We start from the raw sequence: 26,358 nt of genomic DNA on the forward strand, positions 1-26,358 counted from the left end.
CTCAGGTCTTTTTTAAATCTTGCTCAATTTCCCTTAAACCTATGCCCTCTAGGTTTGGGAAAAGACTTTGGCTAGTTATCCTATCCAAGACCCTCATGATTTTCTAAACCTTTATAAGGTCACCCCTTGGCTTCCGTGCTTCAGGAAAAAGCCCCAGCCTATCCCTATGGACAAAGCCCTTTACCTGTGGAAACATCCTTACAAATCTTTTCTGCACCTTGTCAGGGTGACCAGAATTATATGCAGTAATCTCACCAATGACCTGTACAGCTGCAAGATGACTTTGTGACTCCAATACCCAATGTTCTGAGCAATGAAGGCAAGCATACTAAATGCCTTCTTCACCACCTTTTATACCTATGACTCCACTTTCAAGAAACTCTACATCCCTCGGTGTCTGTGTTCAGCAACACTCCCCAGGGCCCTACCATTAACTACAAGTCCTGCCCTGTTATGCCTTACCAAAATAAAACACGTCAAATTTAAATTGAACTCTATCTGCCACTCCCTGACCCATCTGATCAAAGTCTAGTTGTACTCTGAGATGATCTTAACTATCCATTACAACACTTTTGTGTCGACTGCAAACTTGCTAATGATACACTGTATTCAGTGTATTATCTAAATCTTTGATATAAATGACGAAAAGCAGTGGACCTAGCGTCAATTCTCGTGGCACACCACTAGTTACAGGTTTCCAGTCCAAAAAGCTACAAGCCAATTTTATATTCAATTGGCTAGCTTCCCCTGGCTTTCTTTACAGCCTTTCTTAAACAATGACACTATATTAATCAACCTCAGTCTTCTGACACCTCACCTGTGGCTGATGATAATACAAATATCTCAGCAAGAGCCCCAGCCATCTCTTCCCTAGCTCCCCATAACGTTGGGAAACACTTGATCATGCCTTGGGGATTTATCTACCTCTGTGTTTTAAGATCCACCACCACCTCTTCGGTAATATGAACTCCTTTCAAGACATCACTATTTCCCCAACTTCCCTAAATTCCATGTTCTTCTCCATAGTAAATACTGATACAAAATGTTCATTTAGTATCTTACCCATGTCCTGCAGTTCCACACATAGGCAGCCACATTGATCTTAAGGGGTCCTATTCTCTCCCAAGTTACATTTTTGCTCAATGTATTTATTCACCTTTGGATTCTCCTTGACTCTACTTTCCAAATCTATCTCATGCCTCTTTTTTGTCCTCCTGATTTCCCTCCTATTGCCTTTGTAATTTACTTAGGATTCACTCCATCCCAACTGTCTATACATGACATTTGCCTCCTCTTTCTTCATCAGATCATCAATTTCTCTAATCATCCAGTATTCCCTACACTTACCAGCCTTCATATAGTCTCTGAGCTCTCATTATCTCATTTTTTACAACTGATGAAAGTTAATGCCTAATATTATGAGCACCTGGCCTTCCTCCAATTTAGAACTTTAATAGTGGCACAAGGCAGAAGTAGCATCAACTAAAGGCCAGGACTAAGAGAATGTTAAAATCAAAACAACAGTATTATGCAGACAGGAAGTGAAATGTAAGGAAAGAAAACCAGCAGATGGATGTTCTGGCTGTGCACCCCCTGGCTTAAACATTCTCCCATCGTTGGTGCACTGTAATTGCAGTGTATCCTATCCACAGGAGGCAGTATGCAGATTCATCAAACCTTCGGTATTCCCCAAACCTGCATATTTAATCACCTGCAGCACATAAGTTATAGGGACATGAATCAAGTTACACACCATCCTGACTTGAACCCCTGGCATTTTCTCATGATTTGGAGATGCCAGTGTTGGACTGGGGCGTACAAAGTTAATAAATCACACAACACCAGGTTATAGTCTCAACAGGTTTAATTGGAAGCACACTAGCTTTCGGAGCGACGCTCCTTCATCAGTTGATAGTGGAGGACACTATTCTAAGGCACAGAATTTATAGCAAAAGTTTACAGTGTGATGTAACTGAAATTAGACATTGAAAAATACCTTGATTGTCTGTTGAGTCTTTCATCTACTTATTTTTCAATATCTAATTTCAGTTACATCACACTGTAAACTTTTGCTATAAATTCTGTGCCTTAGAATAATGTCCTCCACTATCACCTGATGAAGGAGCGTCGCTCCGAAAGCTAGTGTGCTTCCAATTAAACCTGTTGGGACTATAACCTGGTGTTGTGTGATTTTTAACTTGGCTTTTTTTCATTATCACTGGGTTAAAATCTTGAAATTTCCAATCTTAACAATGGAAGTAACTTCATCAAACAGATTGCAGTTGTTCCAGGAGGAAGCCGCCACCTCAAGGGAAACAAGGGACAAGGAATAGCCAATTATTCATTTTCAAATTCCATATTTTTAGAATATTTTAATATGCTAAGAATGACAAAATTATACCAAAACTTGTGTAAAATTTATATTTTTGTCTACTTGAAAACCTTGAAGATGCTCACCATAATTTGACTTGTTACTTTTTCTACTGCTTTTGTCAGTCATTTTGCTTTTACTTAATTTTTTTTTCATTTAGATGTCTTTGAAAAGTCTTCTACATGTTCCTAATACTGTTTGTTTTCTGTCTTGGCCAACACTTGATCTTATCCTCTCATTTGGCCAGGATTAATTTCAATTGTAGCATCACAACATTTTTTTAAAGTACTTGTTTTCTTCAGTTGACTTACCAAGAGCTATTATAATTAACCATCTGCATCTCAGAATACATGCCTTCAGAATCTGCTGAAAGTAGTATCCATCTTTCAGGTTGTCCTCCAATCCTAAAAAGATGTGTCACAAACATGCTCCAGCGAAATTGGTCTAAATAAACTATAGTTCAGATAGGATCACTTTCTTATATCCTGATCAAATTTACATTTCAATAATGTAATCAAAGCATAATAATCAAAACTTGCACTAACAGTACAGCTGGAGAGTCTAGCCCTGGCTAATATTGATCTGTCATATCAACGTCTCAAAGGGAAATAAATAAAAACTGGAAGAACTATTTCTGAGCAATGGTCACTGGATCCAAAATATTAACTCTGATTTCTCTCCACAGGTACAGCCAGACCTGCTGAACTTTTCCAGCAATTTCTGTTTTTGTTTAAAAAAGAAACTGGTTATCTTGGTCATTATAATAATATTGTATGTGGGACTTTGCTGTGTTCAGACTGCAGCCACTTGTATAATACTTCAAAAGTATTTCATGAATGAGCAGTATTATTTGCTTCAATTCTGATACCAAATTACTAATAGCCCTGAACTATTTTTGTGTGCACTATAAATATCCTACTGTAACGATGTGAGAGACATACACAAAATCAAAGATCAAATAATTGAGATGCCTTTTTGATTTTATTGATCTATTGTACATAAACATTTAGTCATGACATAGGAATCTGGTAGTAGCTTAGTTTGACTAATTATTTTATTTAACTCTTTAAAAATCATTTATATGAAGAAGGTTCCTATATCTAACCAGTGAAGACCAAGATTTCTTCTACATTAGTAATGCTTAAAAATGTTGATTTTTCTTTGAATTATGCCGCTTTCAATTTTTAGCCTTTGCCTTGCTATCTTGATAAAAGATGGAATTTGAATAGTACTCATTAGTAGCAAAAGTGAAATATTCTTGTCAATGAAGATAGAAAATTGCACAGTGAGACAACCAATGAGATAGCATGTTCATTACTGCAAAACAAGTAGAATGTGGATGATAGAAGAATTTGAAAGACAGGGCAAATGCACCAGAATTATTTCTTCTGGTTGCAGAACCCAGAGTAAGGGGCGATATCTTGATTTTATTCTAAATGGATTAACTAATTAAGTAAATCTCTCACACATGGATGAAAACATTTTGGAGTACTCTTCCCTCAAAACTGGGGATGTTGGGCCAATTAAAATTTAAGAGCAAAATCGATCGACTTTGTTGAGTCCAGGCTTTATGGAATAGAGGATGTTGAAAACTGTTTAATGTTTTGCAAGAGAAAAAACAGGTCAAAAATTGAAATACTTACCAAAATTAAAATATTGCAGCATAAAGCACAAACAACATCCTTTTGTATGTCAAAAAAGTCCAGAAATGTTTTACATTCAACAATAAAACTTGCATCTCTGAATACATGGTCCTGTGGTTACGCTCATTCTGGATATTCCTGGGCTACTCAAAAAATAGAACCTATAAAATGTGTGTTCTTGCTTAGAAGAGGTGAGAAGCATATAGCAGGAGGAAGCATCAGAGCCAAAATCACCAGACTTAGCACAAGATGTGACATTTCATAGACAGAAGGCCCCATAATCATTGTGTTTTGTAAAGTACTTTTCATTGCCTTCAGATTTCCTGCTGTGATAGGAGACTGGAACTGTGAAGATAGTTCAAAGCTTGGGAGGACACCGAAACAAGCTCGATTGGTTGCTTAGTTACCACCTTGCCTAAAATGCCCCGTGTAGATTAGCTGGAGGAGGCCACTCACAAGCTGCCTTCCTTCAAAACATCAATTTTTTTATGCTTCTATCAAGGCTATGGAGTTAGGCAGTTAGCACAATTCAATAATACAGATCTCACTATTTCTTCCCATGAAGTGTAATTTACCAAGAACAAGATTAGTGACTTGCTTTCATCCAAAACATTTTCTATACAATTCTAAAATTTTAAAAAGGTTGGTCAGAGTAAAACTTGGTTATGTACATTTAGATTTAATTGTCCAAGTACAAAAACACACCTTGTAATGCTGCTTTCTCCATTTTAAAAAGAACACAGGTTCCTGCTGCACCTTATGTATTTGATGTACTCAAGAAAAAACACTGCATGTACTAGAATTTGAAAATAAAATTAAAAATACTGGAAATCCTTCACAGATAAGTGAGGGTTAACAGTTTCCCCTTCCTTAGTCCACTGCACCTTCCTATGCATCTATTGTTTGTATACAAAGTGTGAAAATCAGTTCCCCTTACCACTGGGCTAAATCGGGTATGGTCAGTCACACAAGTACAGTACATCCACTCAACAAAGGGAGTTATGCTACTGGACATGATTGAGGACAAATCTGAGTGACCAAGAACTTGATTTTCTGTCCTATATCAGATTTCAGTTTAGAACTTCCACAGAAGTGAAATCAGAAAGCACAAATGAATTGGTCAACTGCTGGAGAGTAACTTGCCTCACTTTCAATCAACTGAATGACTTGTTGCCCTCAGGTATCAATGTGACCACATGTAAAGACTTATTTCTTCTCTTCCTCTCTCATTTGGAAAAGTGCCAAATTCAAATGTTTCTGGTTAACCATTCAGAGCATGCCCTTCCAACTCCGTTTTAATTAGTCGTGTCAAGTATTGGTCATTTAAAATAGAATCAATAGTACAAAATGATCAGCTATGTAAACAAGCCTTTTGCAGTTCTCAATTAAGAAAGTTTTGCAGGTTTACTCCAGTCAGACATGAAAAATCTAAAACCTTTTTTGAAAACTAAATTTGTATTTCTGAGAAATACTCATTTTAAAAATCCACAATCAATTTTTTTTTTAAGACTGCAATCAAAAGACCATTTCAAATTTTCTCCCTTCTGGAGCTGGTGAGATGACCAGTCAAGGTGCCACCAGGTTCTCTGCTATTTGTTTACAGCTGCATTCTTTAAGAAACTGTTGGTATCTTCTTGCTGAGGAAAGCCTGCACATGAGGCCAAATCTTGTTGGTTTCTGTTCCCGAGAAGACTTCTAAAATGCCTTTATTCCTATAAAACACAAAAATTATCTTTCATTCACAGTCACAGAAAATAGACTGTAGTTCAGTTGGTATAATTCTAAGTGAGTCAGATTAAACTCCCATTCGTGAATTTGAGTATAAAATTAAAGATTGGCTCTTTACAGGACTAAAGGGGTTCTGCACTGTTTTCAGATGCTGGAGATGCATACTCCGGTGCAAATAATTGATCCCTTCACACTATGTTGACAAGCTGGGGATTTAGTTTCCACGTCCTGACCAATATTGATCTAACATCTCAAAAAGCAAGGTTACCTTGGCCATTATAACAATGCCATTTGTGTATTTTGCTGTGTTCATTCTGACAGCCAGGCGATCTATCTGCAACAGGGAGTCACCTCAAAGTAGTTTACGGTAATGAGAAGTGCGAGATAATGGCAAATCTTTATTTACCAAGGTAGAGGAACATGACAAAATACTGATCTAAGTGAAGAAAGTGGAGGCAATGGATAGTGTAAAATTTGAAAGGGAAAGCTTTCAAATCTTGGAAAAGCTTTGCATAGGACAGTTAAGCCACATGCTTAGGTGGCTGGAGGATGTGAAGGGTTGGAATATAAAAGCAGCAACGTGCTTCTGAGACTTGATAAAGCTCTAGTTACACCCCATTTAGAATACGGTGTCCAATTTTGGGTCTCACACCTTGGGAAGGACATACTGGCACTGGAGTGTATCCAGCGGAGATTCACACGGATGATCCCTGGAATGGTAGGCCTAACATACGATGAATGGCTGAGGAACCTGGAATTGTATTCATTAGAGTTTAGAAGGTTGAAAGGAGATCTAATAGAAACTTACAAGATAATGCATGGCTTAGAAAGGATAGACACTGGGAAGTTGTTGCTGTTAGGCGGGGAGACTAGGACCCATAGGCACAGCCTTAAAATTATATGGGGTCAATTTAGAACGGAAATGAGGAGACATTTCTTCAGCCAGAGAGTGATGGGCCTGTGGAATGCATTGCCGTGGAGCGAAGTAGAAGCTGGGACATTGGGGGTCTTCAAGGCAGAGATTTCTTGCAAGGAATTAAGGGCTACGTGGAGAGTGTGGATAAGTGAAAATGAAATGCCCATCAGCCAGATTAAATGGTGGAGTGGATTCGATGGGCCGAATGGCCTTCCTTCCACTCCTATGTCTTATGGTGGAGAGAGAGAGAGAGAGAGAGATAGTGGAAGGATTTGCTTTGATCTTTCAAGCTTCTCAGATAAAGGAAAATGCCAAAAGATTGGACAGGGGCAAATATTCTTCAAGAACAAGGCAAAGAGAGTCCGAGCAACTACAGCCAGTTAGTTTGCGATTAGTAGAAGCATTTTTGATCTTAAATCTTGGAAAAAATAAGGTCAACAGGTACTTGAAGTTTGAGTTAATCAAGTCAGCACAGATCTTAGGTCTGTACCCCTTGTAGCAAGGAAGATTGGGTGATTTGATCTTAATCAACTGGCCAGTGGGCTGAGGAATGGCAGATGGAGTTTAATTTAGGCAAATGCAAGGTATTTTGGTAAGGCAAACCACAGCAGGATTTGCAAGTCCATGGTTGGACCCTGGGGATTGTTATAGAACAAAGAGATCTAAAGGTACCGGTTCATAGCTCAAACTAAGCTCCTTAAAAATAAGAGTCACAAGTAGACCCGGCAACGAAGACGGCTTTTAGAATGGTAGCTTTTATCGAGAGCATCACAGCACAGTAGATGGGATGTCATGTTGCATCTGTACAAGACATTAATGAATCCACATTTAGAGTACTGCATGTAGTTCTGGTCATCCTACTATAGAAAGATTATTAAACTAGAAACAGTGCAGAAAAGATTTACTAGGATGCTACCCAGACTGAAAGGTCTGGGTTATAAGGAGAGATTGGATGGGCTGGGACAGGACTTTTTCCCCTGGAGCGTAGGACACTCGAAGGTGACCTTATAGGAGGTACATAAAATCATGAGAGGCACAGGTAAGATAGAAAGCCGACAGCTTTTCCTCGTGATAGAGGAGTCTAAAACAAGAGGACATAGATTTTAAGATGAGAGGGGAAAGAGATATAAAAGGGTCCAGAGAGACAATTTTTTCATAGAGAGGGTGCTGAGGGTCTGGAACAGGCTGCCAGAGGTAGTGGTGGAACTGAATACAATTTTGTCATTTAAGAAACATTTAGACAGGTACGTGGATGGGATAGGCATGGAGGGATGTGGACCAAATGTAGGCAAATGGGACTAGTTTAAATTGTGAAAACTGGGTGGCATGGACCAAGGGCCAATTTTCATGCTCTCAACCCTGTACGCTCTATCACTCATTTTAGACATAGATTCCCTACAGTGCGGAAACAGGCCATTCGGCCCAACCAGTCCACACCAACCCTCCGAGGAGTTTGCACATTCTCCCCATGTCTGCATGGGTTTTCTCCTGGTGCTCTGGTTTCCTCCCACAGTCCAAAAATGTGCAGGGTAGGTGAATTGGCCATGTTAAATTGCCCATAGTGCTAGGGCATTAGTCAGAGGGAAATGGGTCTGGGTGGGTTAATTTGTAATAGGCAGATTGTGCTCAACTATCTTAATTAAATATTTTGGTGAAGTAACAGAGAATGTTGGTAAATGGAATGCAATGTTGTCGAGGTTAATTTCATGAAAGCATTTGACAAGGTAACACCTTGGAGGTAGTGAGAACTGGAGATGCTAAAGAGTCGAGAGTGGGTAATGTGTGGAGCTGGGAAAAGCACAGCAGGTCAAACAGCGTCAGAGGAGCAGGGGCATTGAAGTTTCAGGTCGGAACCTTTCATCAGGATCTCAATCAAGCTAAAAGGTGAGCTAAGAAAATTTGGGCTTATAGAATTGAATGGCTTCAGGGTCAAGTGGTTTTAATTACAGCATTAGCCTGGAAAGGCTAGCTTTGTAGTTCCTGACGCAAACAACAGTGGGGTGAATTGATCAAAGTGAACAAACTGATTTTGATGGGTTTAAATAAAGGTAGATAAGGGAAAATTCTTCCAAACGACGGATTGTAAAAGGACTAGAGGAAACCGATTCAACATTGTGGGCAATAGACGCAGGGAGAGTGTGAGAAAGATTTGCCTTTTAGAAAAAGAGTGTTATTGAGTTAGAGTTCTCTGCCTACAAGGTTGGTGGATGGGGAATCAACCAAAGAAGGAAATTTGTTGTGCACTTAGAAAATAAATTGCAAATTTATGGTGAAGATGCAGGGATGAGGGGCTGACTGGGTTGCTCTGCAGAGAGAAGGCAGGGACTCAATGGGCCAAAAGGCCTTCTTCTGTTCCACAAATGACACTCTGACCTCTCAACCATTTCTTTCCTGTTGAATATGTACAAAATTTACAAATGCCTGTATTTTTTTTAAATTGCTCATATTCTGAACTATTCCATCTCATGAATACCCAAGGGGCATAATTTACAAGGAGTTCAGCTTTTCATTGTTCACACTAAAAGAGAATTTCCCCACTTACCGATAGTATTCCAAAACAGGCTGCGTTAGTTCTTCATATGCCTGGAGTCTCAAAGTGACAGTTTCTGGTTTGTCATCATTACGCTGAATCAAAGGTTCACCAGTGAGATCATCAAGTCCCTTTATTAAATAATACAGAATCAGGAAAGACAAAATAGTTCAGATTTTCATCCTGACTGCCCGCCAACAGTTAACATATCCCCCTTAGAAGAACACTCTTATCAAGTTACATGCCATACCACAAGCATGTTCCCAGGTACACTAATGATACATGATCATGTGGCTGCAGCAGGTGATTGCACAAGACAGTTTCTGAAATCAACTGTTTGAAATTGTTACAGTTATGAGTTTTGTAAGGTTATAATATTCTGGGACTATAGCTTTAAATGCAGAATAAGTGAGGAGAGCTATGTGACAAGTTCTACAATCTGCATGTTAGATGGCTTTGGTTGTTCAAGATCAAAGGAAAGCTTACATTGTTTTACTGGGAAGAAGGTGTAAGATTTGAATCTCACAAAGTCCCAAAGGAGGTATTAGATTGTAAATAGTTGTTGATTGTCCATTATTTCTATGTTGTAAGAGATTTGGGGGTTAACGATAGCTAATAAATCTTCCATTCAGGTAGAACTGCTGATGTGTTTAATGATACAATGGGGTAGAGGACTATTATGGGAGCCATTTTTGAGATCAGGTTACAGGCTTCCATGCTTACTAGGAAATGAATACAAATGTAGGGAAGTTTTAAAAAGTCACAGATCTCTATAGATGACAAAAACAAAGAATGTAACTGAAGAATTTTATGAAATGGAACTGCAAAGGAGGCTGCTATTCAGAACATTGTTTCGATGCCAACTATTTGATTTACCGTGGAGGTGCTGGTGTTGTACTGGGTAGAGAAGGTCAGAAGTCATACAACACCAGGTTAGAGTCCATAGGTTTATTTGAAATCACAAGCTTTCAGAGTGCTGCTCCTTTGTCAGTTAAAGTGATTGTGACCTGGTGTCATGTGACTTCTGAACTGTTTGATAGAACTAAATTAACCATAACTGCCTGTGATTTTTATACATTCAAGTATTTATCCAATTCGCTTTTGAAAGTTACTATTGAATCTATCTCCAATATCTTTTCAGGAACTGCATCTCAAATCACGACTCATTGTTTAGAATGTGGATCCTCAGGTCAGCTCAATTTCTCTGACCAATCACCTTAAATCTGTATTCCACTGTTATCAAACCACAGGTCACTGGAAATAGTTTAAGAAAGAACAAAAAACAAAGTTACAGCCCAGGAACAGGCCCTTTGGCCTCCAAGCCTAAGCCGATCCAAATCTACTATCTAAACCTGTCGCCCAATTCCTCAGCATCTGTATTCCTCTGCTCCCCACCTACTCGTGCATCTGTCCAGGTGCACCTTAAATGAATCTACCATGCCTGCCTCTGCCACCTCTGCTGGCAACGCGTTCCAGGCACCTACCATCCTCCGTGTGAAGTACTTGCCACGTGTATCCCCCTTAAATCTCTCGCCTTAAAAGCGTGACCTCTCACTATTGAATCCTTCACCCTGGGAAAAAGCTTATCTCCATCCACCCTGTCTGTACACTTAATGATTTTGTAAACCTCAACCAGGTCCACATTCAATCCCCTTTTTTCTAATGAAAACAATCCTAACCTACTCAACCTCTCTTCATAGCTAGCACTCTCCATACCAGGCAACATCCTCGTAAACCTTCTCTACACCCTCTCCAAAGCGTCCACATCCTTTTGATAATGTGGCAACCAGAACTGTACACAATACTCTAAATGCGGCCAAACCAATGTCTTGTACAATTTTAACATGACTTGCCAGCACTTCTAATCAATACCCTGTCCAATGAAGGCAAGCATACTATATGCATTCTTGACTACTCTATCCACCTGTGCAACCTTCAGGGCACAATGGACCTGAACTCCTAGATCTCTCTGCTCAACAACTTTTCCCAAGGCTCTTCCGTTTACTGTTTAATTCGCTCTAGAATTAGACTTCCCAAAATGCATCACCTCACATTTGCCTGGATTGAACTCCATCTGCCACTTCTCCACCCAACTCCCCCGTCTACTCCAGCAATCTTTGTGTCATCTGCAAACTTGCTGATCATACAACAGTGCCGTCTTCCAGATCATTTATGTATACCATAAACAACAGTAGCCCCAACACTGACCCCTGTGGAACATCACTGGTCACTTTTCTCCATTTTGAGAAACTCCCTTCAACTAATACTCTGTCTCCTGTTGCTCAACCAGTTCTTTATCCTCCTAACTAGAACATTCTGCACACCATGTGACTTCACTTCCTTCATTAGTTTACCATGGGGAACCTTATCAAACGCCTTACTAAATCCATGTATATGACATCAACAGCCCTTCCTTCATCTATCAACTTGGTCACTTCCTCAAAGAACTCTATTAAGTTGGTAAGGCACGATCTCCCCTACACAAAACCATGTTGCCTATCACTGATAAGCCCATTCTTTTCCAAATATAAAATAGATTTTATCCCGCAGTACCTTCTCCAGCAATGTTCCCACCACCGACGTCAGGCTCACTGGTCTGTAGTTACCCGGAATATCCCTAATACCCTTCTTGTACATGGGGACAACATGAGCAACCTCCAGACCTCCAGCAGCTCACCTGTGTTTAAGGATGCCACAAAGATATCTGTCAGGGCTTCAGATATTTCCTCTCTTGCCTCCCTCAGAAACCTGGGAAAGAGCCCATCTGATCCTGGGGATTTGTCCACCTTAATAACCACGAGTCTACCCAACACATCTTCCCTACTTAGGTCAACGAGATCAAACTTCTATCTCTAATCTCAACATTCATCATGTCCCTCTCCTCAATGAACACTGATGCAAAGTAAGTTTCTCATTACTTATTCTATCAAATAATTTTGATCACCTCTATTTGATCTCTCTTTAATCTTTTCTGCTAACTCATATTTCTCTATCCTCTCCATATATCTGAATTCCCTTGTCCTTGGTACTATTCTAGCAAATCTCCTGTGATATACCCAAGCTCTTATGTCCTTCCTAAACTGTGGTGCCCAAAACTAAATAATATGTCAGCTGAGGCCTAATCTATGTTTTATAAATGATCATTACAACTTAGCCTTATTCAAAGATCCCACGTGCGTTTCTAATAGCCTATGAAACTTGTTCAGTCACTTTCAAAAGGGTTGTGTGTACTCTCTCCCCCTCCCTTTCTCTGCAACCTTCCTCCCCACCCCCCACCCAACTTTCTGTAGGTAGAATGATGGTAGCTAGGAAAATGTCACTTTGTATGCATAAGATAGGGATGGCGGAGGGGGTAAAGAGTAAACAATAAATGGGGATAGAACCCAAATAGAGAGAAGAACAGTTGGACAAATGAAGGAGTGGATAATGATCTGGCTGGGAGGACGAATGGCTGTTAACGGTGACTGTCAGTGGCTAACGGAAGGTGGTGTGGTAGGGGGCTAGGACATCAGAGTTCAGGCCCTAAAGTTACTGAACTCAATATCTGGAGAGCTGCAGGGTCCCTACAGGGAAAATAAAGGTGTTGTTCTTCCAGCTTGCACTGTGCTTCACTGGAGTACTACAGAAAGCCTGAGACAGAAATGTTGATAGAAATGGTGTTGAAGTGGCAGGTAACTGAAGCTCAGGGTCTTTTTTACGCGCAGAACGTAGATGTTCTGTGACGTGGTCACCCAGCAGAGGAGACTACATTGTGAGCAACGAGTGCTTAAACTAGATTGTGAGAAGTGTAGGTAAAGTGCTGCTTCACCCTGCTGGTATGCTCGAGGCCCTTGGATATGAAGGAGGAAGGAGGTAAATGGGCAGGTGTTACAACTTCAGCAGTTGCAGGGGAAGGTGCTATGAGGCTAAGTGGGATGCGTTGGGGTTGGAGTTGGGAGTGAAGCAAAAGTGCACCAAGGTATTATGGAAGGAGCAGTCCCTGCGGAGGACAGAGGGAAGGGGAGGGGAGTATGCGTCTGGTGGTGGCATCTTGTTGGAGGTGCCAGAAATTGTGGCAATTGAGCTTCTGGCTATGCATATTGGTGGGATGGTAGGTAAGGACAAGGGAGAGAGGGTAAGGGTGGAAGTGCAGGCGATGGGTTGCATCTGGCTGAGGGCCCTGTCAACAACAGTGCTGGAGTATCCTCGGTTGAGCAAGCTGATGGACAGTCTGGAGGCTCCCTTGTTGAAACTGGCCTCACTGGAACATATGCGACGGAGACTGAGGAACTGGGAGAATGGAATGGAGTCTTTACAGGATGCAGGGTCCAAGTAGCTGAGACAGTGAGAGGGTTTATATGGAACATTTGTGACCAGTCTATTCCCAGAAATTGAAAGAGAGATGTTGAGGAAGGCAAGGGAGGAGTCAGAGATAGACCAGGTGAAAGTGAGAGCGGGGTGGAAATTGGAAGCGAAATCGATTAACTTTTTCAATTCCGGATGAGACAGGGAAGCAACACCGATGATATCATCAATATATTGGAAGAACTGTAGGTGGGGACCAAAATAGATCTGGAACAAGGAATGTTCCACAAACCCCCACAAAGCAGGCGTAGCTGGGCCCATATGGGACCATGGCCACCCTGTGACCTGAAGAAAATGAGAGGAGTTAGAAGAGAAGATTTTCAGGGATGAGCTCAGCCAAGTGGAGAAGAGTGGGGTTAGGGTGGAGATGGTTCAGGCCTTTGCCCCAGAAAGACGTGGAGAGTCCCGAGACCATCCTGGTGTGTGATGGATGTGTTAGGGATTGCATGTCCATGGTAAAGAGGTGGTGACTGGAGGGTGCAGACTGGAAATTCTGGTGATCTCCCCACACCCCCCTTGGCCTCCAAGCTGATAGATCCCAGCCCCACAGTGCTCACTTCTACCTCCTGGAAGTCCACAGACAGGATTGCCCAGGCAGACCCACTGCTTCAGCCTGCTCCTGCCCCACAAAACTTCTCTTCCCCCCTCCCTTGATTCTGTCTTTTCTCCCCTGGTCCAGGCCCTGCCCATGTACTTCTGTGATTCCATTGATGCTTTACACCAGTTTCTGAATTTCCAGTTTGCGGGATCCAATACTTAGTTTTCAACATGTTTGACAGATTAATTTAAACTTTCCTCTGTATAAACAATAGGTGTCACCCTTGGATGAGGAAGCTATGGGAATATTGCACAAGTAGTAATATTCATCTTTCAGGTGAGTTTTTTTAAAACTGAGGCTCATTTGCACTCAACAGGGTAGGTAAGATTCCATGACGCTATTCAAACAAGAATGTAGAGTTCCTCTCAATGCTATGGCCAATATTTATCCCTCAACCAAATCAGATGGTCATCTTTGGTGGCATCTTTCATTTCTTGTACATCAAAAAATTAGTAAACTTCAAACAAAGTTAGCACGTATTGTAAAGCACCTTGAAGTGCCTTGCAATTATGAAACATGCCATAAAGATGGAAATCTATCTTCCCACTCCTTTGAATTACAGTCCCTAGGAGACAAGGGTCAACATTCCATTGCCCATTTGAGTTACGTCTATACCTGTTCGGTACATTTGGGATTTCTAACATGGATCTCTCAGCCTCTCCCCATCTAGAGGATACTTTAACCTATATTTACTATCCAATAAAATCCAAATTGCTTAACTGCTTTTTGAGGGAGTATTTTTGAACTGTAAATTAAAGGGACTAGAATTCAAAGTAAATAACACGAGGTGTTATACTTCCGCTGTACAGAGCCATAAAGGATGTTTCAGTGACATGCAACGCAAACATAACTAACTCCTAACAAGTCACAGACAAGAAAGTAAGAATTTTCTACAGATTTGTGAAACATCATACGCTTTATAAAACCCGACTAATTTTAAAGTGGATACTTAACTGTTACTTTAGGAGGGCTGAAGTCAGTATTGTACACTCTACCACTGCCTGGGTGAATCCAGCGAGATGTCAGTCGTTTTTTGATCGTCTCAAATGGGACATTCAAGTTAATTACCGTGTCTGGCTGGAAAACTCTATGCAGTTCTTCTGCTTGTGGGAGTGTCCTAGGAAACCCTTTAAAATCATGGTGAGAAATAGACAGTGCAATGAATCATATCTTAAACACTGCCATGCCACTATAAAGAGACACAGGCTTCCACAGTCATAGAGTTATCCAGTACAGAAACAAACCCTTTGGTCCAACTCATCCATGCCGACCAGAACACCTAAATTAATCTAGTCCCATCTGCCGGCATTTGGCCTTTCTAGTGTTTAAAAGGAGCTTGCATTTATTAATACTAAATAACTACAACAGTACTGCACTCACAGGCAAACGATAAAGATTGTTTCAGTGATACATTATGGAGTGTAAAAGATGCACTTAACTTAGCCATAGCTATTAATCTGGCAGTGAAAAACTACTCATTGCCATTACTATTATTTGCCAGGCTTATTTATGCTGTAAAAATGTTGTAAACAAGACATATTTTGAATTAAGGAGGAACTTTGTTTTTTAATTAGCCCTATAGTAAAAAATGAGGTCTGCAGATGCTGGAGATCACAGCTGAAAATGTGTTGCTGGTTAAAGCACAGCAGGTTAGGCAGCATCTCAGGAATAGGGATCCACACCCTCCACCAACCCAACCTCCACTCCCGGCACCTTCCCCTGCAACCGCAGGAAATGTAAAACTTGCACCCACACCTCCACACTCACTTCCCTCCAAGGCCCCAAGGGATCCTTCCATATCCGCCACAAGTTCACCTGTACCTCCACACACATCATCTATTGCATCCGCTGCACCCGATGTGGCCTCCTCTATATCGGGGAGACAGGCCACTTACTTGCGGAACGCTTCAGAGAACACCTCTGGGCCGCCCGGACCAACCAACCCAACCACCCCATGGCTCAACACTTTAACTCTCCCTCCCACTCCACCGAGGACATGCAGGTCCTTGGACTCCTCCACCGGCAGAACATAACATGGCGGCTGGAGGAGGAGTGCCTCATCTTCCGCCTGGGAACCCTCCAACCACAAGGTATGAATTCAGATTTCTCATTTCCCCTCCCTCCACCTTGTCTCAGTCGGTTCCCTCAACTCAGCACCGCCCTCCTAACCTGCAATCCTCTTCCTGACCTCTCCGCCCCCACCCCACTCCGGCCTATCACCCTCACCTTGACCTCCTTCCACCTATCCCACCTCCATCGCCCCTCCCCCAAGTCCCTCCTCCCTACCTTTTATCTCAGCCTGCTTGGCTACTCTCTCTCATTCCTGATGAAGGGCTTATGCTCGAAACGTCGAATTCTCTATTCCTGAGATGCTGCCTGGCCTGCTGTGCTTTAACCAGCAACACATTTTCAGCTAATTAGCCCTATATACAGACTACTTGGATGAACCTGATCCAGATTCAAAAGACTGTGGATTCGAGTTCTAGAAAGAGAGACCAGAACTACATTTCTCTCAATTTACTTCTGAAGATTACTAAAATATATAACATAATTAATCATTTTGGAATATTTATTTTCTCTCCTTTGGGCCCTGTTAAACACACATCTTCCCAGACAATTTAAGGCTTCAGCCAGTCACCAGTGCAGCCCCGTTTATGGCAACATGGTGTGCACAAGGAGCCTAGACCAAGAATGATTTTAAAATCTTGCTCGATGCCTGTTCAAAATCACTCAATCGTCACCTCCGGTTATGTGGGATTAGGAAAGCAAGTACAAACAAATCCTCCATTGTCATTAGAGAGTGTCAACTCAAGCATCAGCAGATCCTCCACTGTCGCAAAGAAAACATTTTTGGTGCTAATTTGAATTGCGAAAGGATCAGCTCTTTCCCCTAGACCTGGCCTATTACACAACTGCAAAAAAGAGAACACTGCTATAGAGTTCTTTATGCAGAATAATGACTTCTAGAAATTGATTAAATGGGAGAAGGAGCAAACTGCCTGACAGTTGCTTTCGTAGTTTAGGACTTGGTCTGTGTGTGTGGCTTTCCTGTATACCTTTGTGGTGAATTCTCCGTTCGATGTTATCTGTACCATCACATCTAGGAATGGGAGTTGGTTGTCCTTTTCTTCCTCTCCAGTGAATCGGATTCCTGTGAGTGTGGCGTTGATGATCCGGTGTGTGTTCTCTATTTCTGTGTTTTTAAATGTTTACAAAAGGTATCATCTACATATCTGACCCAGGGTTTGGGTTGAATTTGCGGTAAGACTGTTTGCATTACCGCTTCTGCTATGAGTCCAGAGATGGGTGAGCCCATGGTATACAAAGGTATACAGGAAAGCCACACACAGACCAAGTCCTAAACTACGAAAGCAACCACCCCAACACACACAAAAGAAGTTGCATCAAGACACTGTTCAAAAGGGCCACTGCAGTACACCAGAACTGCAAAAAGAGGAAGAAGAACACCTATACAATGTATTCGCCAAAAACGGATACCCGCGCAATTTCATCAACAGATGCCCAAGGGAAAGACAACGGAATGAGGACATGCCACAACCAAAGGACTAGCCACATTACCATACACCAAAAACATTTCTGAACTGACAGCCAGACTACTGTGACCACTAGGACTCATAACAGCACACAAACCAACAGCCACTCTCAGACAACAACTCACCAGGATGAAGGAACCGATACCCAGCATGAGCAAAACCAATGTAGTGTACAAAATCCCATGCAAGGACTGTGCGAAACACTACATAGGACAAACAGGAAGACAGCTAACGATCCGCATCCATGAACACCAACTAGCCACGAAACGACATGACCAGCTATCCTTAGTAGCCACACACGCAGATGACAAGCAACAGGAGTTCGACTACGACAGCACCACTATTATAGGACAAGTCAAACAGAGAACAGCCAGGGAATTCCTAGAGGCATGGCACTCATCCACAGATTCAATCAATCAATAAGCACATCAACGTGGACCCAATATACCAGCCACTGCAGCAGACAGCTGGAACTGACAACTGGAAGCGGCAGATACAAATCACTATAAATGCCGGAGGAAACATCACAGAAGCGCATCACAGGAGGCTCCCAAGCACTGAGGATGTCACCTAGACAGGGGACGAAACGTCTGCAACACAATTTCCCAGCTCGGCGAACAGAACCACAACAACGAGCACCCGAGCTACAAATCTTCTCCAAACTTTGAACTTGCAAAACTACTTGAGTTTATCTCAGTAGACCTATTTACCCTGACAGCATGTGAGAAAGAGAGATTGATATATCCTGATGGAGCGGCACGGTGAATCAGTGGTTAGCACTGCTGCCTCACAGTGGTAGGGACCCAGGTTCAATTCCCACCTCTGACAACTGTCTGTGTGGAGTTTGCACATTCTCCCCGTGTCTGCATGGGGTTTCCGGGTGCTCCGGTTTCCTCCCATAATCAAAAAAGATGTACAAGTCAGATGAATTGGCCGTGCTAAATTACCCGTGCTAAATTGCCCATAATGTTAGATGCATTAGTCAGGGGTAAATATAGGATAGGGGAATGGGTCTGGGTGGTTACTCTTCGGAGGGTTGGTGTGGACTAGTTGGCCTGAAGGGCCTGTTTTCACACTGTAGGGAATCTAATCTAAATCGGCCTTGACTCAGTGCTGCACACTTGCATTTAAATCATAAACAATACAGCTGACACTTCAACGTTGTACTAAATAAACTAAAGGAGCGATCTTTCTGGTGAAACCTTAATACATGGACACACAGGTGTGTGTAAAAGATCACTAACACTATTTGGTGAGATTCTGGACAACAATTAGGCTCCACCTAATAACCCTAACGTAGATTAGATGGTCACTGATCTCAATTCTGAAATGTGGGAATTTGTGCGAAAATTTGCTGCCTCATTTGAAGATGGAGCTCCTAGTAGACATTATTCACTAAGCAAGAGCTCAACTCCATACTCATTACTTAGTTAACCCATTCTCCCTCTTATTTTGTGGGTGGAGAGGATAGGGTGTGGTTTAAGAAAGGAAGCAATGTCTCTGCAAACATGTTAACTTCAGGGTGAATAGAAGCAAATTACTGCAGATGCTGGAATTCTGAAACAGAGAATAATGTAGAAACTCAGCAGGCCTGGTAGCTTTTGTCAGGAGATAGACAGACAGGCAGGAGGCTGGAAGAACACAGCAAGCCAGACAGCATCAGGAGATAGAGAGGTCAATGTTTCAGGTCCAACCCTTCTTCAGACTCAGTCTCTCCATAGGATAAGTTAACCTCTGCAAACAACTCAGTAACCCAAACTGTCTCTTACAAGCCTATTCCTTTCTACAATTAAAGTATTTTTTATTGATTGATGGAGCAGACCGAATGTTCTCATCATGCTCTTAAATGTTATGTTCTTAATTGTACAGTAACTTCCTTTATTATTGTACTCCAATCTCCTTGCAAAGAAAGCCAACCAGGCAATCTGTTTTCCTAACAGCTGTTCCTTATATGAGCCTTTCCAAGTCTCTCTGAATGTCAACATTTATCATTTTCATACCTTTCAAATTGTGTTTGGCTTTTCTATTGAAACGACCAAAGTGAATAACTTTACACATCCCACATTATACGCTCTCTGCCATCTGGCAGCCCATTCATTTTGACTATCGTCCCCAGCTTGCTATCCCACCTAACTCGGAATTAGCAACAAACCCAGTTTCCGCAGAATCATAGAATCTTACGTCCTATCGAGCCTACACTGATTCTTCAAGTGAGCATTGTTACCTCATTGCAGTCTCCTTCTTTTTCTTGATACCACCGCACACTATTTCTATCCAAATAATCATCCAATGCCCTCTTGAAGTAAACTGCAGTCCCTCAGGAACTACGAATAATGGGGTTAGTGCGCACTTGATGACTTGGCAGCAGTAGGAGTTACTGCCTCAAGATCAAAGACCTTTAACACAGTTGGCCTGAGCTCATTTGTTTCATTCCCACCCAGCCTGATTCTTTGCAGAATGTTGGTTTAACATCTCCAAAAAGCCAATCACTCAGTTTAGCACAAATTGAGGTGTGAAAGAAGAGAACTTAGAAACCTGAATAATTAACCAGTTGTCACACCTCCAATTCTCTCTCTCTTAGAAAACTGGTTTTCCATAAACAGTGTCAACATGCGCTCCAGTTGTGTGTGTGTGTGTGTGTGTGTGTGTGTGTGTGTGTGTGTGTGTGTGTGTGTATGCATGTTTGCATGTTTGCATGTCTCTGTGCTTGCCAGAGAAGGAGAGGCTAAATGACTCCATTTCAGCTAACCAATCATTTGCCAAATAGCCAAAAAAAAAACTGATGGCTTCTACTTGTTGTAATTTGCAGCCCACAAATTGAGACATGACACTACTGATTTATTAATAAAATTTGGGCAGTGCAGCAAATACCTCAATATCCTATGCTTTTATATACTACACACTTGCATAAAAGCATTTTAACTTTGTGTGAATGCATTTCAAGTACACTGTTGGAACTCTGTCCACTCTGCAAACATCCTTACCATCCAGCAGCCAGCTGTACTGGGTCATTTGCTTCAGTTCATGTAGTATGATTTTTGTGATTGCATCATCTGGCACCAGTTTTCCCTCATCAATAAAAGACTTGGCGAGCAAACCAAACTCTGAAAAACACACCAAAAGTGGAATTAAGTTATAACCATTATATCCAAAATAAAGATGCTTTACTATAATGAGTCAAAATCTCTTTCCAGGTTTCTCCACTTCATCTCCTGAAGGTGCTGGCTAATGGTGGTGCTGCACCTTACATTTAACATGGGTCAGTGTTGTAAAGCAATGTACAGCACTTAGCCAGCCCTGAATAGTCACAATGACCCATGGAACTGGTCTACCATCAATTACACACTTCATGTTGTGCTGAGCTACCCAATACTGAGTGAGGGAATTGTGCACTTTCCAGTAGGCAACTGTGCTTTTTACAGAATAACATTCCATTAGCATGGAGCATGGTGAACAAACAATGTCTCGCAAACTCCTTAAACATGTTCCATCCAGAGAGTGACTGGAGTGAAAGCGATCAAACTACAATGGTTCGTACAGTTGAGAACAGAAGCGAGTCAAACAGTCAGGACAGGCAGTGACAAGATAGGCAAAAGTGAGGACTGCAGATGCTGGAAATCAGAGTCTAGATTAGAGGTGTGCTGGATAAGCACAGCAGGTCAGGCATCATCCGAGGAGCAGGAAAATCGACATTTCAGGCAAAAGCCCTTAACTGCATTTATTTCATTGCAAGGAGCCCACCAGGGAAAGCAGATGAACTCAGGGCATGGTTAGGAACATGGGACTGCGATACCATAGCAACTACAGAAACATGGCTCAGGGATGGGCAGGACTGGCAGCTTAATGTTCCAGGATACAAATGCTACAGAAAGGACAGAAAGGGAGGCAAGAGAGGAAGGGGAGTGGCATGTTTGATAAGGGATAGCATTACAGCTGTACTGAAGGAGGATATTCCTAGAAATACATCCAGGGAAGTTATTTGGGTGGAATTGAGAAATAAGAAAGGGATGATCACCTTATTGGGATTGTATAATAAACCCCCTAATAGTCAGAGGAAAATTGAGAAACAACTTGTAAGGAGATCTCAGCTATCTGTAAGAATAATAGGATGGTTATGGGGGGGGGGGGGGGGGGGGGGGGGAGGGATTTTAACTTTCCAAACATCGACTGGGATTGCCAGTGTTAAGGGTTTAGGTGGAGAGGAATTTGTTAAGTGTGTACAAGAAAATTTTCTGATTCAGTATGTGGATGTACCTACTAGAGAAGGTGCAAAACTTGACCTACTCTTGGGAAATAAGGCACAGCAGGTGACTGAGGTGTCAGTGGGGGAGCACTTTGGGGCCAACGACCTTTATTCTATTTGATTTAAAATAGTGATGGAAAGGGATAGACCAGATCTAAAAGTTGAAGTTCTAAATTGGAGAAAGGCCAATTTTGACGGAATTAGGCAAGAACTTTCAAAAGCTGATTGGGGGCAAACGTTCGCAGGTAAAGGGACGGCTGGAAAATGGGAAGCCTCCAGAAGTGAGATAACGAGAGTGCAGAGAAGTACATTCCTGTTAGGATGAAAAGAAAGGCTGGTACGTATAGGGAATGCTGGATGACTAAAGAAATTGAGAGTTTGTTTAAGAAAAAGAAGGAAGCATAAAGGCAGTGGGAGTATACATAAGAGGGAAATTTGGAGGGCCAAAAGAGGACATGAGATAGCTTTGGCAAATAGAATTAAGGAGAATCCAAAGGGTTTTTACAAATACATTATGGACAAAAGGGTAACTAGGAAGAGAATAGGGCCCCCCAAAGATCAGCCTTTGTGTAGAGCTGCAGAAAATGGGGGAAGATACTAAATGAGTATTTTGCATCAGTATTTACTGTGGAAAAGGTTATGGAAGATATAGGCTGTAGGGAAATAGATGGTGACATCTTGAAAGATGTCTATATTACAGAGGAGAAAGTGCTGGATGTCTTAAAATGCATAAAGGTGGATAAATTCTCAGGACCTGATCAGGTGTACCCTAGAACTCTGTGGGAAGCTCGAGGAGTGATTGCTGGGCCTCTTGCTGAGATATTTGTATCATCAACAGTCACAGGTGAGGTGCCGGAAGACTGGAGGTTGGCTAACGTGCTGCCACTGTTTAAGAGTGGTAAGGACAAGTCAGGGAACTATAGACCAGTGAGCCTGACCTCGGTGGTGGGAAGTTGTTGGAGGGAATCCTGAGGGACAGGATGTACATGTATTTGGAAAGACAGGGACTGATTCGGGATAGTCAACATGGCTTTGTGCGTGAGAAATCATGTCTCACAAACTTGATTGAGTGTTTTGAAGTAGTAACAAAGAAGATTGATGAGGGCAGAGCGGGAGATGTGATCTATGTGGACTTTAGTAAGGCACTCGAAAAGGTTCCCCATGGGAGACTGGTCAGCAAGGTTAGGTCTCACAGAATACAGGGTGAACTAGCCATTTGAATACAGAACTGGCTCAAACATAGAAGACAGAGGGGGTTGTTTTTCAGACTGGAGGCCTCTGATCAGTGGAGTGCCACAAGGATCGGTGCTGGGTCCTCTATTTTTTGTCATTTATATAAATGATTTGGATACGAGCATAAGAAGTACAGTCAGTAAGTTTGTAGATGACACCAAAATTGGAGGTGTAGCGGACAGTGAAGAAGGTTACCTCAGATTACAACAGGATCTGGACCAGATGGGCCAAATGGCTGAGAAGTGGCAGATGGAGTTTCATTCAGATAAATACGAGGTGCTGCATTTTGGGAAAGCAAATTTAAGCAGGACTTATACACTTAATGGTAAGGTCCTAGGGAGTGTTGCTGAACAAAGAGACCTTGGAGTGCAGGTTCATAGCTCCTTGAAAGTGGAATCGTAGGTAGATAGGATAGTGATGAAGGCGTTTGGTATGCTTTCCTTTATTGGTCAGAGTACTGAGTACAGGGGTTGGGAGGTCATGTTGCGGCTGTACAGGTCATTGGTTAGGCCACTGTTGGAAATATTGCATGCAATTCTGGTCTCCTTCCTATTGGAAAGATGTTGTAAAACTTGAAAAGGTTCAGAAAAGATTTACAAGGATGTTGCCAGGGTTGGAGGATTTGAGTTATACAGGGAGGCTGAAAAGGCTGGGCTGTTTTCCCTGGAGCGTCGGAGGGTGAGAGTTTATCTTATAGAGGTTTACAAAATTATGAGGGGCATGGATAGGATAAGTAGACAAATCTTTTCCCGGTGGTAGGGGAGTCCAGAACTGGAGGGCATAGGTTTAGAGTGAGGGGAAAGATACAAAAGAGACCTACGGGGCAACTTTTTCACACAGAGGTTAGTAGGTGTATGGAATGAGCTGCCAGAGGATGTGGTGGAGGCTGGTACAATTGCAACATTTAAGAGGCATTTGGATGGGTATATGAATAGGAAGGGTTTGGAGGGATATGGGCTGGGTGCTGGCAGGTGGGACTAGATTAGGTTGGGATACCTGGCCGGCATGGATGGGTCAGACTGAAGGGTCTGTTTCCATGCTGTACATCTCTATGACTCTGTGACTCTATCACTGGAGCAAGAATAGCTTACTCTGCCCCTTGAGCCTGTGCCCAAATTTAGTAAATTATATAAATGCACATAAGTCAAAACAAATTTAATCACCTCTAGTGGCATACAAACAAACAAATGAATTAATAATCACTTGGTCCCTTGAACGCCCTCTGTTCTTCCCTATTTGGACAAATGGGATGAGTCGATTAGTGAAAATTGGATAGCATGGACAAACTGGAGTGAAGGGCCTGTTCGAATGCTGTTGACCTCTAGGTCATTCCCTCCTATCCCTTGATAACTTTTCACCCCCTTGCTTCCCAGGAATCTGTCCAACTTGATGTTAAAAATATTCAAGGATCCTGCTTCCACTGCCTTATGGAGGAAGAAACTTTCCAAGATTCTCAAATCTCTAATTATGGATCCTCCCACAAAATATTTTTCACATTGATCCTCTCAAGACCCCCTCAAAATGTTTCAAACAAGTCACTTCTTACCTTATCAGACTCCCGCCAAATTTGTCCAACCGTTGCTCATAAGACAATCCACCAGTTGCAAATATTAGTCCAATACACTCTCTCTGAACTGCTTCCAACACATTTACACCATTTCTCAAATCAATTGTATAAGCAGTACTCCAGATGTGGTCTAACCAATAGCCTACATAACTGAACATTACCTCACTACTTTTATATTGATACTGCACAGGAGGCCGTTAACTCATCATACTTGTGCTGGCCATTTTGGAAAATCTATTCACTATCCCACTGGTCGCAATTCCAGCACCCTTTCAACACAGCCTACAACTTTTCCCTTCAATTGCATATCCAATTCCCTTTGGAAAGTTATTTCTAAGTCTGCTCCGATCACCAATTCATTTCAGGTTACATGAATTCTCTGCGCAAAAAAAACAAGATTCCTCATGTCACCTCTGGTTCTTTGACCAATCAGCTAAAAACAGTGTCCTCTGGTGACCCACATTTGTGCCACTAAAAACAGTTCCTCAGGTCAAAACCACTCAGAATTTTGAACATCTCTACTAAATCTAGTGTTATCTAAGCTAAGAGGAACAAAATCCCAACTTCCTCCAGTCTCTCCATAGCACTGAATTCCATAATCCCTGGTACTATTTTAGTGCATTGTATCTGTACCTTCCCCAAGGCCTTGACATCCTTCCTAAATCGTCTTTCCCGAATTGAACAACATGTCAGCTGAGGCGAAACCAGAGTTTTATGAAGGTTTCATACATATCATTCTGGATTTGTACTCCTTCCCACTTTTAATACTGCTAATTCCATATATATATTCTCAACCTAATTTGCCCTTAAAGACTTGCATACAACCAACATTCAATCAGTTTTTGTACACTCCTATGAAAATTGCATTTAGCAAAATATTGCCTTTCTACATGCTTTCTAACAAAATATACCACCTCCATGACTTGAATCTGCCCGTTTCATTAATCCAAGTTCCTTCCTGGATCACTGGGTCCCTGGGTTTGCACTGTGGGAAACTGTTTTATATTTAGCATGGCTAACCACTGCCACTCAGGGTCTCAGGACGCCAATTATTACGACCATGGGATAATTCCAGGTGAGTTCAGATTGGGTAATGCAGCAAGAAGCACATCAATGGGACACTGTGATGCACAAGGTCCCAATGGCTTCACACTTGGTAAAGAAACTAAATTTAAAGTCAATTGAAACTGTTTCTAGAAATCTGTACTTTAACCCAGACAAAAATAAATAGGTGGACTTTATGTAGCAACTTTCATGGCAGATGTAAAGTGTTAAACAGCCAATTATGCAATTCTGATGTACAGTTACTCTCACAATGCTGGCAAGTTGACAGCCTACTTGCACACAGCAATGTCCTACATACAGCAATGATCTAATTTCACAGAAGTGATCAGACCATTTGTTTTATTAGTGTTACCTTGAGAGGTATTCATCAATATACCAGAAGAACAACTCTGTTTATATCGGAATACAGTGGTGTCAGCTCTTGCTTCCACCTGAAAAGGGCAGTTGTACGGTACGGAAATTGACCCTTCGGTACAGCTCATCTGCACTGACCAGACATCCCAATCTAACTCAATCCCATTTGCCAGCAATTTGCCCATATCTCTCTAAATCATTCCTATTTGTAT

At 41.8% G+C, this 26,358-nt stretch overlaps 1 protein-coding gene across 1 annotated transcript in view; it reads right to left on the bottom strand.

Annotated features, from left to right (window-relative positions):
* Positions 1–3,362: 3,362 nt before the first annotated feature.
* ak3 (adenylate kinase 3) overlaps positions 3,363–26,358 on the bottom strand; it is a 34,715-nt gene continuing 11,719 nt past the window's right edge. The window contains exons 2-5 of the mRNA XM_060840176.1: positions 20,669–20,788; positions 15,085–15,257; positions 9,201–9,319; positions 3,363–5,726 (exon numbers count right to left, since the gene is read on the bottom strand). Coding sequence (XP_060696159.1) covers positions 5,627–5,726; positions 9,201–9,319; positions 15,085–15,257; positions 20,669–20,788 — 512 coding nt within the window. The 3' untranslated portion in view covers positions 3,363–5,626. The remainder of the gene's footprint in view (positions 5,727–9,200; positions 9,320–15,084; positions 15,258–20,668; positions 20,789–26,358) is intronic.

This window comes from Hemiscyllium ocellatum, chromosome 2, assembly GCF_020745735.1.
Source record: "Hemiscyllium ocellatum isolate sHemOce1 chromosome 2, sHemOce1.pat.X.cur, whole genome shotgun sequence".
NCBI lineage: Eukaryota > Metazoa > Chordata > Chondrichthyes > Orectolobiformes > Hemiscylliidae > Hemiscyllium > Hemiscyllium ocellatum.